Raw genomic sequence first — 13,037 nt, 5'->3', positions numbered from 1 at the left:
AGGTATTTGATTCAGTAGAGCTACCAATACTCATAGTGGCATTACGTAATCAAAGAGTACAGAATGCTTACGTAAATACCTCGGAAAATATCTACAGAGGTTCTACAGCTACCTTAATTATACACAAGAAAAGCAAGAAGATACCTATAAAGAAAGGGATCAGACAGGGAGACACAATGTCTCCAATGCTATTCACAGCATGCTTGGAAGAAATATTCAAGCTATTAAACTGGGAAGACCTAGGAGTAAAGACTGGCGGCGAATATCTCAGCAAGCTTCGGTTTGCCGGTGACATTGTTCTACTCAGCAACAATGCCGACAAGTTACAACAAATGATTGAGGACCTTAACAGAGAGTAAGAGTGGGGTTGAAGATTAATATGCAGAAGACAAAGGTAATGATAAATAGCCGGGCAAAGGAACAAGAGTTCGGGATCGCCAGTCGGCCTCTAGAGTCTGTGAAGGAGTACGTTTACCTAAGTCAATTAATCACAGGGAACCCTGATCATGAGAAGGAAATTCACAGAAGAATAAAGATGGGTTGGATCGCATATGGCAGACATTGCCAGCTCCTAACTGGAAGCTTGCCATTATCATTGAAAAGGAAGGTGTAAAATCAGTGGATTTTACCAGTGATGACATATGGGACAGAGACGTTGAGAATGACAAAGAAGCATGAGACCAAGTTAAGGACCACGGAAAGAGCGATGGAACGAAGATTGCTAGGCATAACGTTAAAGAGACAGAAAGAGAGCGGTTTGGATCAGAGAGCAAAAGGGTATAGACGATATTCTAATTGACATCAAGAGAAAAAAATAGAGCTGGGCAGGTCGTGTAATGCGCCGGTTATAATAAGCGTTGGACCATTACAGAATTGGTACCAAGGGAAGGGAAACGCAATCGAGGACGACAGAAGACTAGGTAGAGCGATGAAATTAGGAAATTCGTGGGCGCTAGTTGGAATTGATTGGTGCAGGACAGGGGTAATTGGAGATCGCAGGGAGAAGCCTTCGTCCTGCAGTGGACATAAAACATGATGATGATGATGATGATGATGATGATGATGATGATGATGATGATGATAGTGGTGGTGGTGGTGGTGGTGACATTCAAACAAGACGAAATGGTTCGCAGGAAGGTGGGTGCATGAGCTATCAACAGTGGCTGAACAAGGGAAGCCTCAGAGTGAAGCAAACGTTTTGACAAGAGGCTCTTCTAATGAAGACACGTCAAGAACGCTGAGTTGGATACCTAAAGATGCTGATTTTGATGGAAGATTTCCATTTTTGGACAGAATACAAACAGAGCTCATCATGCACGGACTTGCAAAAAGGACGAACGATGAGCCAAACTCGTTCATGCAGCCTTCTCATGCAGCCTTCAAGACGATTTGAGCTCGTCTCCTGCTCTGTGGCTGTTATAAACAATACCGGATGGCGTAAGCTGCCTGTTGAAGAATAAAGTCGTAAACAAAAACCTTTTTTTTTTTTTGTTATCGTGATGCCAGCTGTCTAATTTAAGAGGGCCTCCTCCGTAAAACGAGTGAACACTTCAAGTAGAGTTGAAAAAAAAAAAGAAAGCACGGTAATTCAGAGAGCTGAGTTTCCTTGAGTGACAGCGATTGTACAATACAGTGTGCTGTGTTGAAACATGTAAATAATAAAAGCAAAGCATGCAGTGAAACCAACTTGTGTGTACTGAAGCCCATGCACCTCCATCACAGCCTAAAAAAATGTGTCTAATAAACTTCGCCTTTCTGACACAAACATTTACCGTGGTCTCGCTTTATGTTACTTACACAATCATTTGCAAGCAAAAAAAATAAATCTCTCTTTCTTGAAAGCTTTTTTTTTTTCAATTTTTTGTTGTCCTGAAGAGTTGAGCATGTAAAATTTAATGCATAGCTTGCAGTAGCTAGGGCAACTTTTTAGTTGTGAAGAAGTTAGCAAACCAATTATTCACTAATTAAATAAGTATTAGCTCAAATAACATTTCTCTTTTATTTTTCTTGTTTTTCTCTTTTGTTTTTGTACACATGTAGTCTCTATGGTAATAAATAAAGGAGGGCAAGTTGTTCTAATTTACCTTGATGATGAACTTTATTTGAGCACTGCATGGTAAGAAACAATGGCTCAAGCTTGGGCTGCGATCGTGCAAACAGCTCACTTTCTGAACGTTTGGTATGGCTCTTACTTCACAAAGTAGGCCGTCGGCAAAATATGTGAGAGCAGGAGGGAGAGCACAGCCAATTGACGAGCGAGCGCAGTCAGTTTGCTTCACCAATTTGGGCTTTGATTGGGGATGATACATTAACAGCAGACTGTTTCAGGAGCTTAAAAAATAAACATTTTATGCTGAAAGCTTTCTTTACTCTCACAACATAAAACCAAGGGAGCAATACTTATGCGTGAAAGTTAAACAATTTAATAGATTCATTCGTTTTCTCCGGCCACTAGATGGTACTGCACATGGAGAGCATCATTTGTCGTCTGCTGCATGTCTTCTGCGACTGCATATTCTCATCTCGTCCACTCTTCCGTCATGTAGTCACATAAGAATGTTCACCTGGGCCCACACACGCATCTCAACAACAGCCTGCTTGTTGCTTTTATCGAATAACATCCATTTCTGGTGAAAACGGCGCTCGGCTGGAATGCTTATAGCAAGCACACCCGGAATACAATGACGGCATGCCTTGTGAGTTGCCTTGCCACTGGTAAGCAGAAAGCGATACTGCTGGCCTACCACTGTTATATTACCTTGCCCACTTCGTGTATGGCATCGCTGCCTGATGACTTCAACATTAATGATGTCACATTGTGCAGAAGGTTCCGAGAAAATTTGTTCCCGTAAAGACAGAGCAACACTCAAATCACAATGACAGCAGAGAGCACTGTCGTCGGTTGTCGAATTGAATGGAGACCTCCCGAGTCTGGCCGCTTATGCGCACATGCGTCATCAAATCTTCCAGGTGTAGTCGCAGCAACAAGGTAAATTCTAGAATGTGCCACAATCATATGGTAGCGCACCTATAAACTAATACACAGTGGACCTGTCTTTCAGGAAAACACCATAGTACTACTACGTCCAACCTATATGATAGCTCAAGTGCACTGCCGTGCTGCAGTAGAAACATCATAAAGCCATGTGACAAATGTAAATAAAGCTCACATTGCACTATAGAATGGCGATAACATTGAAGAAACTTTGGACACTGTCACCACATCTTGCGTCAAGCGACAACTACATAAGAGTGATAATACTACAAAAACAGACACAGGCAAGAAGTAAAACAACAATGCGCTGCCCAAGGACTTCGAATGCTGCTGGTTTATAAAAACCGGAGAGCACAAAGGACCTCCTCTTGCATCCTGAGACCACTGGCTTGCTTGCTGCCGAGAATGCCCACCAAGTGGTTGCAGAAATGGCAGCAGAAGGCGTCTTCATATAAAAAAAACGCATCCCACAACACCAGCCACCGACGTTGGGCATGCGACGAAAAGACGAGAGGAACAGCCATTACAAGCAGACACCAGGCGCGTCGTCTGCTATGAGCGAAACGTCCATTCGTTGGAAAGTGAACAACCTTGCCACCTGCTCCACACCTAGCACATGAATCGTTTGGTTTTAAAATGATCGACAGGAATGTGATTTGTGCACATTCTGTGGTCCCACCCCACCGCATTGGCGGCCACTGACGAAAGCGCATCGCAAGGTGAGTCACGATAGGACAACTGAGCAAGGTGTTCGGAAAAGCGAACACCTTGCACTATCACACCAGTGAGGCTTCCCTTGTTCAGCCGCTGTTAAAAATAGAATATCTTGAATGTTTCTTATCTTTTTTCTACTCGTAGCATACCTAAGTACTTACCGAATGCACTCAGCACCTGAAGAGCATGTGGTTGCCCGCGACCCTTCCGCTGGTCCCGAGCCACCCCCGATCAGGGTTGTGATGCCGCCGGCAATTGCTTGTTCAACCAGCTGAGGGCAGACGTAGTGCACGTGGGTGTCTATGGCACCAGCCGTCACAATGAGGCCCTCACCAGCCACAACCTCTGTACTGCAGCCAATGACGAGCTTTGGGTCGACTCCCGCCATTATATCAGGGTTTCCTGCTTTCCCGATGCCAACAATCTCATTCCCCTGCATCAGTGACACAAAAATCAGAATGAATTAAAACTAATACCCTGTGGGTAAACCAACAAAGCTTTTTTACCTAAACACAGTTCAAGTACTACATGGCATTGTCTGTATAGCTCAAATTAGTATAGTTTGTGCATGGTCAACTTGGTGCATCTGAAAGCAAACCAACTGCTAGTGCAAAAGTTTCTAAATGGCAAAAAATCTGTGCAAGCTTCCTTGACAATGCAATGAACAAATGCAAGGCATTAATTTCCACCCTGGCCAGATTACACATTTTACACTTCAAACAATGCAACGCTTTCTTGTCGAGGAAGAGGCAGCCTTTTCTATAAAGCTGTTTTGCAATCTTAGTGGGAATGTTTCCTTTAATGCTCGTGCCAAGAACAAAAAGCTTCCATTTAGCATAGGTGTAAAATACTAGTTAGCAGAAAGAATTAGGAATAATAAAACAGCATGCAAAATGCAGGACACTGACAGGTAGACAGGGTATGAGTGTGGCCTTGCAACTGAAATATGAAAGGAGGCAGCCTACCCACAAAAATGTTCTGCACGTGTGTGCCAGCACAATCACCTAGCATGACTACACGGGGTTCTTCCTTTCACAATACAGCCCATGTTTACCTCTCAGTGTCCTGTGCTTCTGAGCACTGTTTCATTATCCTTAATCTATTCATACCAACCAGCCCATTGTACAACACTCCTTGAATACCAGAAACAACACTTCCAGGAAGCACAAGTCTAAAATGCATATTTGGCAGCGTGTTCTTTATCAGAAAGGTTGTTAACAAACGTATGTTACCTTAGTCAACAATTTGTCAACTTCATCTAGCCTTCATTACAACTGCAATTAATACCACGTTAAGAAGAAAAAAGAATGTAGAGAAAATTATAGACAACGCTGTCGGACAGACCGGAAAAACAGAACATTACGGAAGGTACAGCCTCAAAAGGCAGTTAAGCTGCAGTAATGCTAACATCTATGTGCTGTCGCAAAATTTCGATGCAGGGACCATGATTTATTTCCTGTTACCTTAATTCCGATGTCAGCCTTCACAACACCCAGAAGTGCATCTACAATGACAGCGTTTGTAATGACCACATCAAGGACTTCCTCTGGGTTACGGCCAGCTGCTTGCCCCATGCCATCTCGTATCACCTGCAGATCATAAGCATTCAACAAATGAAGCCCCATGCAAAATTTGTATATTTCTAGTCGCCATCACATATGCAGTATATGTTCCTTCTTACTTGTTATTTGCCACTGTAAAGTTCATAAACTTTACCATTGGTAAACAATATGTAAACAGTTGCGTCAGGTATGTCAACCTCCAATCCGCCTCTTTCATTTTCCTGTGCTGCCCTCTGCCGCAGGCCGCTGAAAACGTTTTGGAAGGGTCCCGGGGCTTTCGCCGGTTGATTTGGGTGCCTGCGCCCACCACGTTGAGTGCACATCAGTTGTGCGTTTCGTGGATCGCGAATCATTATTAACGGCTTCTTCAGGACAGCATGTCGTTCCTGAAACCATCTAGCACTCAATGACTACTTGGTGAGCAGGCCTGAGTTGCGCTGTTCTGCAAACAGTGCGGCCGATAAAGGCAGGCTGAGTTCCGTTTGGCGGCACGGCTGCCTTGGAATTTGTCACTGATTTCTGCACTTGGACATCACTTTTTGTATTCTTTTTTACACATTATTTAGACGCTTCGCATATTCAAAAAGTCTTCGAGCGCAGCCTTCTGCGTCGGATTACATCGACATCTACAGCCGCAGGTCATTGTTATTGTCAAATGTTGTGGAAAAGGTGCATTGCTCATAATAAATAATGTCAAAACATAGCAAAACATGCATATCTGCGCATATGTGCCATGTTGTTACACCCTGAGACGAGTCAATATGGGCGGCAGAACCACTTAAACAACGGCAACTGTGATCCAGATACATATATTACGGGCTGTTAACTCATTGTCGCTTTTCTTTAACTCCATCATACTTACAGTTTTAGCGTGACATAGAGCATTATTAGAGAAAACTGTGCTCGCATAAGTGCTCATTTGTAGGCCATGTTGTTCTCTTACGAAAATGCGCAGATGCCATCGCTCACACAGCGTTGGTGTAAATGAGCGAGGCGGTTGTTTATGCTGCTGTATACCGAATACACCGTCTCTTGTTTGCCGCTTGACGCAGAGGCAAACAGTGCATCTATGAAATTGAGAAATGTGTCGGCAAAGCAACACGTACAAGCCAACCCATATACGTAGCGAATGTGGCCGACAGCCTACAGGTATGGTGACGTACAGACGTTGGCACAGCGCTGTGCACATGTCGCCGCTTACCGCTTATTGTGTGCGCGCTGTGCGAAGTGAAGTGTAGCTGATTTCAAATCGCTAAGGCCAGAATTGAACTATAAAAGCGGTTCCGTTCGACCTAACTGCTTACATTTCAGTTCAGGTACGCCAACAGCGAGTGCATGAATTCGACGGCGCCAGGTTAACCTTCGCTGAACAGTATCGACATTGGCTCAAACTTCATGGGCACGGCTTGAGAGGGTTAAAGCTCGTGCATTTCAACTCGGTAGGCGTGTATGACTCATTTTGAGCACGACTAATTATATATACAAACGAAGACGCTGTCGCTATTGTGTTGTCAGTTTGACGGCCAATCGCACAGGGTTCAGTCGAACGATGTTCGGCACGCTGATTTTGCCGGTGCCTTCGACATAAAAGCCTGCCGCAGTACAACTTGCACTCGTCGGTTGCGTCGTTGTCGACCTGGTATGATAAAAAGGTTTCAGTGACGCACAATAGTCGGTCAATCATTGGAGTGAGCGTCTTGTTGGTCTCGTACCGACCCAGTGTTGCCGCGCCCTACGAGTACATGCAGTCAGGAACGCGCTGCCACCACCAGCAAGTAAGGACCGACGCTGCAAAAAGACGTCAGCAACGTGATGTACTTAAGTGTTGCCCAAGTGTAACGCGCGGGTTTTTCGTTAAATTGGCGAGCCATTCATGAGGGGCGGCAACTACCAAGCTCACGGTGAAGTCCGGACAACTCGGACGATGCCCTGGCCGCTTTCTCTTTTAAAGTGGAGTTGCGGTATTATGCTACGCACGTTTTCGGCACCGCACCGACGTCGAGCTACTGGTAGAGTTTCAATGTGGTACACGGCACGAGTGCTTGCAGCAGCGCGCGTCCGAGCGCTTTCTTTTTTTTTTTTTTTCAGGGGACTTCCCGGCGCGCGGCCACGCGCGCTACCCTTCCAAAACGTTTCGCGACTAATCCGCTATGGCAGGGCGCATGCGGCGTCGCATCATGAAAGAGGCGGATTGCATAGCCCTACATAGCTGCAAACTTGAGATACATCAATAAAAAACACCTTATTTCCCTTCCCCCCCCCTTCTTTTTTAATCAGCGCTTCTCAATGTGTAGTATACGTACTCCTGGCGGTCCACAAGAAAGGGCAGAGGAAATAAATTCAAAATTAAACAACGACCCCAGGAACAAGGGAAGTAAAAAAACCTTCACTCTCATCTAGCATCTCAAAGTGGAAGGCACATCTTCACATGTATCACACAGTCACTTATACATCAGCAAATACATACAAGGGTTCAATTAAATCTACTGATCGAATCGAATTCATCTTTCCTTAGGTCTGGCGTTGGCGAAGGGATATGGGAACGTAAGGTGGGGGGAGGGGGGTGGCTGTAAAGAGAAAATGGATCCACAAAACCTGTGAAAGGATTGAAGGTTTACTTCATAGTGTGTCATCCCTGGTAGAATTCACAGACGAGTGAGCATAGAACAAAAGTATAATTCAAAACAGTCTCACATGCATTTGTAGAGCTAAAGGAAGTGAATATTATGAGTGTGAGTTTTCTATTTCTTAATTTCTGATGAGATATTATTGAATGGTTCCATTTATCATTTTTGTTCATTTATTTACACACACTGCCATCTCAGAAACGATACAGCAGGAGTGGGTACATGCAAGGATATGTTTCGAAAATTTACATCTAGTTGGTACAGAGCTAATCTGGGCTGGTAAAGGTGCCAAGGAGCAAGAGAGACAATTGGTACACACTGCCAAAGGATAAGAGAGTGATAGGTAACTATTAGGTGCCTGCCTATCGTTACTGATTTATTGTTGTACCTTTTCTAATTTTGTCAGAATTGAAACAGTTCAAGCAGTTGCCTTGCCACAGTGTCCCTACTTTTCCCAAAATATTAACCTCTAGAAACAGCAGCGTGCATGACAGCTCAGCATGTGCGTAAGCAAGCATCTTAATTTTGATAGAAAAGTTGCATTTCCAAAATGTACCAACTTCTCCAGCTTAAGCATCCTGCTAGTGTCACACTAGAAGCCCCTCCCTCGTGAGCACAGTTTTTTTCAAACGATGGTTGAGACAGCTGCCAGGACAGTTCCTGCTACCTGTTTATGTGAACCTGCATGCATTCTCCGTGGTCATCCAAATTATTCCAGAGAAAAAAAGAATGTTCCGATAGTGCATCTCATTGGACCTTTTTATGCACCTTCCACTGAGCAGCCATGCAGCGCAGGCTTTTCAATGATCCCACTATACTACCAGTGACATTTCTAGCACTTGAAAACTGCCTAATAAGATCATATGAATAGGAAGTTTTAATCATAAAATTTTTATTAAGCTACCAGTTTGACTTCAATCTTTCATGTCTGATCTTCCACGTGCATGCGAGAAACATGGGTTGCAGGCAACAGAGGCACAAGAGCACCAGCTGCTGTGGCAGTGATGTCGCATTGGCAGAGTGGCTGAGAGGTGGAATTCTGCAACAGTGAATCTGTAAGTCATAATTTTGAATCCTCGTGGCAGAATGAGAATTTTGCTTTCTTTGTAATTTTCTCACAAGGGATTTTGGGATTCCAGCGATGGATGACGGCAAACACTCGCAAACATCAAAACGACCAGGAGAGTGAACCCATAACATGCCTCACAAACTTTACTTATGATGCATGTAGTATTTAAACAATGTGACTTGTCATACAGTCTTAGCAGCCGACCACTGCCCTCTTAAAGAGCACAAGTAAATATACTTTTTAGTTCTTGCAGTTCTTGCTATAGATACTACCACATTAAATACATGCTTCCCAGAAAAAGTTGTATTTACAGAAATTAATTACACAGCATCAAACACAAATGCTTGCAGGAAAGCCATTAAAAAATTTTTCTTATTGTCAATAGCTGCATTAACTACCTGAACTTCTTTAAAGGGTCCCTTGAACGATTTTTGTTCTACACCTAGACATAGATGGCATCTCTCAAGGAATGCTTGCTCAGAGAAGCTTTGTGTGGCACGTTATAATGAAACAGGCACGTGTGGCTAAACATTACCTTCCTCCCAAGCAGCAGCATTCTCTCTCAACATTTACACCAGGCAGCCATAGCTATGTTCTGCTTCCTTCATGTGGTGACGCAAGTGTTGTCCACTTCCAGTTGATTTGAACCGAGTGTGTTCCCACATCTCTTCCCATGGCAGTTTTTCTCTTTAAAAGCGCATTTTGTTTCAACAAGTAGGTGATCACAGTGTTGACCAAGGAGGTTGGCATTAACACTGATGCACAGTGTTCGCGTCTTTTACAGCATGTCGTAACGGCTGTTTGCTCCCTGCACACACCTGCAGTGCGAGATACAGTGCTGGCACCATTCATGTTCCTGCTGCCAAAGAAGACATCACTGCACCTATTTTCATTGAGAAACCCCTCCACGCCCCATTGGCTGCCGTCGCCGCAGCTGTAGCAGACGATCCATATTCTCAGGCAGAAGTGGGCCATTTGTTTGAAAAAATGCATTATATTAATTGCAGTCGTGTATTTATTATTAAGGGCACACAAATGTCTATGCATACGCAATGCTATTAAAAATAAGCTTTATGAAGCGATATGTTTCTATCACTTCCGATGACATTTCGTGGGTAGCCAATCGGATAGCTCACCGGACTAACACATGCTCCCGCTACGTAGCAGGGAACAGGAGAGCTGAAAACTCAGGGAAGCAACGCCGCTGCGGTCAGTAGCAATGCACATTTTTAAAAACTTGGTAATAAATTACACACTTAATGGAGAGCTCCTAAATCTGTCTCCCAATGTTCAGAAAGAGCTACCCTACCAACTCAGTACCGTCTGTACACATTTGCCAAAATCATTTCAGTGTCCATTTAAGCAGTGTACTGTGTCTTTGATGCCCAAACTATGCAACCAGGCTGCAAAAAATAATAATAATAATAATTTAACAATTTAATGCTGACACATTTTGAAAACATTTTGCAGTCTGGAGCATATTGATCAAACAAAATTCAATGGAAATGTACTTTGTCAAAAGTAAAGATGAAGCTCCTCTCTTTTAGTGGATTTCCATAGAGTTTACTTGATTAATATATTCTGGCCTTACCTTTCCTCCACCAAACTTGACTTCATCACCATAATGGGTGTAGTCCTTTTCAACTTCAATCACCAGGCAAGTGTCCCCAAGTTTTATCTAGAAAAAAGAAAAAGTTGTACATATGAACACAAACAAAGACACATTTTTGCTCACTACAAATGATCAAACCGGCTGAAACTATTAGTCTCATTCAAAGAGAGAAACCATTCTATACAACTAAAAATGCATTTCGAGGAAACAATTACCCTGTCTCCAACCGTAGGTCCAAAGCTGGCAACGTAGTCGGCCCTTGACATCTTGTATGGTTTTGAGACGTGCACTTGCTCCTGAAAAAAAAAACGCAGCATTAATACGTGCAGGCTCACCTTCTCAAAGCTTTAAAGAGGAAAGCATCTGTCAATGCGTGCAACTTTGTAAGTGCCAATACCAGAAATTCAAACCATCAAATAGGTAGTATATTAGTGCTGTCAGAAGTGCTCGCAAGTACAAATAACGAAATGGAAACATTTTCATTTAGTCTCCAAAAAGGTCAAGTAGCTTCGCTGATTCTCTCAGTTCGCTACACATGCAAACTCATGCAAGGCTACCGTACAAAAGCTCAAACAAAATTCACCTGCTTTCTGTGACCAAAGCCACGTGCTCGAAGCCTCTCCATAACTAGTGGAAGGTTTCTATTGGACACTTCACCATCGCACAGGTTGCTTCCACCTCGAACAATTCTGCAACAAAAACAGCGTGGCATGTTTTACAACTGCAGCTTTGTCCTTTATTTTGCTTGAATGCATTAATCCTGCTATCCAGTGTGTGTAATGTTCACCATAGATATAAACAACACCAACCTTTTATATATTCACACACTTTCATACAATGTTTTCTCACATACATTCATGCTTTTTTTTTTTTTTTGCACCTGGTGCTGGTTCTGGAACATGTATTTTTATTTTGCTGAGAAACGTCACGAGTGGTCTAAAAATAATTCCAAATGCTTTATTTTTTTATGTAAAAGTAAAATCCGGAATGAATCCCAAGTGATAGGAGTCTTAAGTGCCAATGTTTACCTAAATGTAAGAACACAATCATTTTTGCATTCCACTTCCATTGAAATGTGGCCATTGTGGTTGGCTATCAAATCAGCAGAATTACCCACCATGGCAGGCAATGTCATAATCAGAACATGTCCAACTATGATATCGGCCCAATATAATGCTGTGTGCATCACTTGCATGGGTATTAGCCCAAATATTTGTTTATGCTTGGCTCCCTTAATAATGCGACATATGGTAACATGCATTCCTTAACTTCTTGCTGCACATTTACGCAGCAACAAACCTAGCCTCCGGATGGCTTATGCACACTGAAAATGCTTTCAAAACAGCCGAGTATGTCCTTACAGAAGGAGAAGAGCTAGTGACTGCAGAGCTGTCGAGCTTCCTTGCCGTGACATCTCATGAGCACACCAGCTCGCTTTATAGAGCAGCTGTCAATCTTGGCGTGCACAATTGTGTATGCCAAGATTTTGGCAACAGTACTGATGAAAATAATGACATTTAAAATGTGTCGAACACATCTTAAAACACTCGTGATTGGAATTGTGCTGCAAGCTTAAATAAAATGTGCAAAATGTTTCAGTACAATGAGTGCGAAGGTAGATGGTGAGGTATTTTTGCTCGGTGTGAATATGTTGTTGTATGCAGCACGTTCACTCCTTTCATTGGTTTTTCACAACATGCGCACCAAGAATAACTTTCAAATGGCTGGATGGCTGTTTTTTAAGCCTGCTAGACATAAAATAGTAGATGTTCTCATATCTGCTGTTCCTGTAGTGAGTTTTTGCATGGAGTCCACATTCCGTAAACTTGACAAACATCACTGAAGAATTCAAAATTCTTATTCTATTCTGCAGTTGTATGCTTTTTACGATGCTGAAGATGTAAGGAATATGGTGAAATTTAGTTTTGATTAACAGAATTAATTGGCGCCTGAAAGGGATATCCATCATGGCTGCAAGATGCAGATGAGACTTGCTGCCAGGTGAACCCAATGTAAACTTCATTTTATACATAGCAGGCAACGCTAGTAAAAAGGCTAGCGAGACTCACTGCTCTCATTCCTGACCAAAAAAGAGTGCATCATATATGAAAAAGAATATACAGTAGGATGTGTTACATAATCTGATGTAACATTAACTCCCATACTTTTATGTCGCATTATACAACATAATTATTACATGGAAGGCATGGCAGATCTAAGAATATTTAATACTGTCAAATGAGTGAATAACTCATTTCTGCAACCAATAGCCACAGCGCACCACTTGTTCTCACAACCACAACACACTATGCTGCATGTTGGCAGCATGAAGGCACACATATACAATATGTGATTTGACATAATATTCATACACAAGTAGTAGCAGATGTAATTATATAAAGTAGTTACCCTGTAGCAAGTGTTTCAGATAAAAAAATAATTGCACTGCAAAACGCAC

The 13,037-nt window shown here is 42.8% G+C and overlaps 1 protein-coding gene across 7 annotated transcripts in view; it reads right to left on the bottom strand.

The window, feature by feature from the left end:
• The window catches only part of LOC126518526 (urease subunit alpha-like), a 145,056-nt gene that overhangs the window by 67,262 nt on the left and 64,757 nt on the right, over positions 1-13,037 (bottom strand). For all 7 annotated transcript variants that reach the window (XR_008610014.2, XM_055065217.2, XM_050168319.3 and 4 more), the window contains 5 exons: positions 11,163-11,268; positions 10,795-10,875; positions 10,559-10,645; positions 5,173-5,298; positions 3,871-4,142 (listed from right to left, as the gene is read on the bottom strand). Coding sequence is in view for 6 of the 7 variants with exons in the window: in XM_055065217.2 (XP_054921192.2) it covers positions 3,871-4,142; positions 5,173-5,298; positions 10,559-10,645; positions 10,795-10,875; positions 11,163-11,268 (672 nt within the window). In the remaining variant the exon portion in view is untranslated. The remainder of the gene's footprint in view (positions 1-3,870; positions 4,143-5,172; positions 5,299-10,558; positions 10,646-10,794; positions 10,876-11,162; positions 11,269-13,037) is intronic.

This window comes from Dermacentor andersoni, chromosome 3 (genome assembly GCF_023375885.2).
Source record: "Dermacentor andersoni chromosome 3, qqDerAnde1_hic_scaffold, whole genome shotgun sequence".
Lineage (NCBI taxonomy): Eukaryota > Metazoa > Arthropoda > Arachnida > Ixodida > Ixodidae > Dermacentor > Dermacentor andersoni.
The sequence above is the reverse complement of the archived record's forward strand: the minus strand, read 5'-3'. Positions and strand labels throughout refer to the sequence as shown.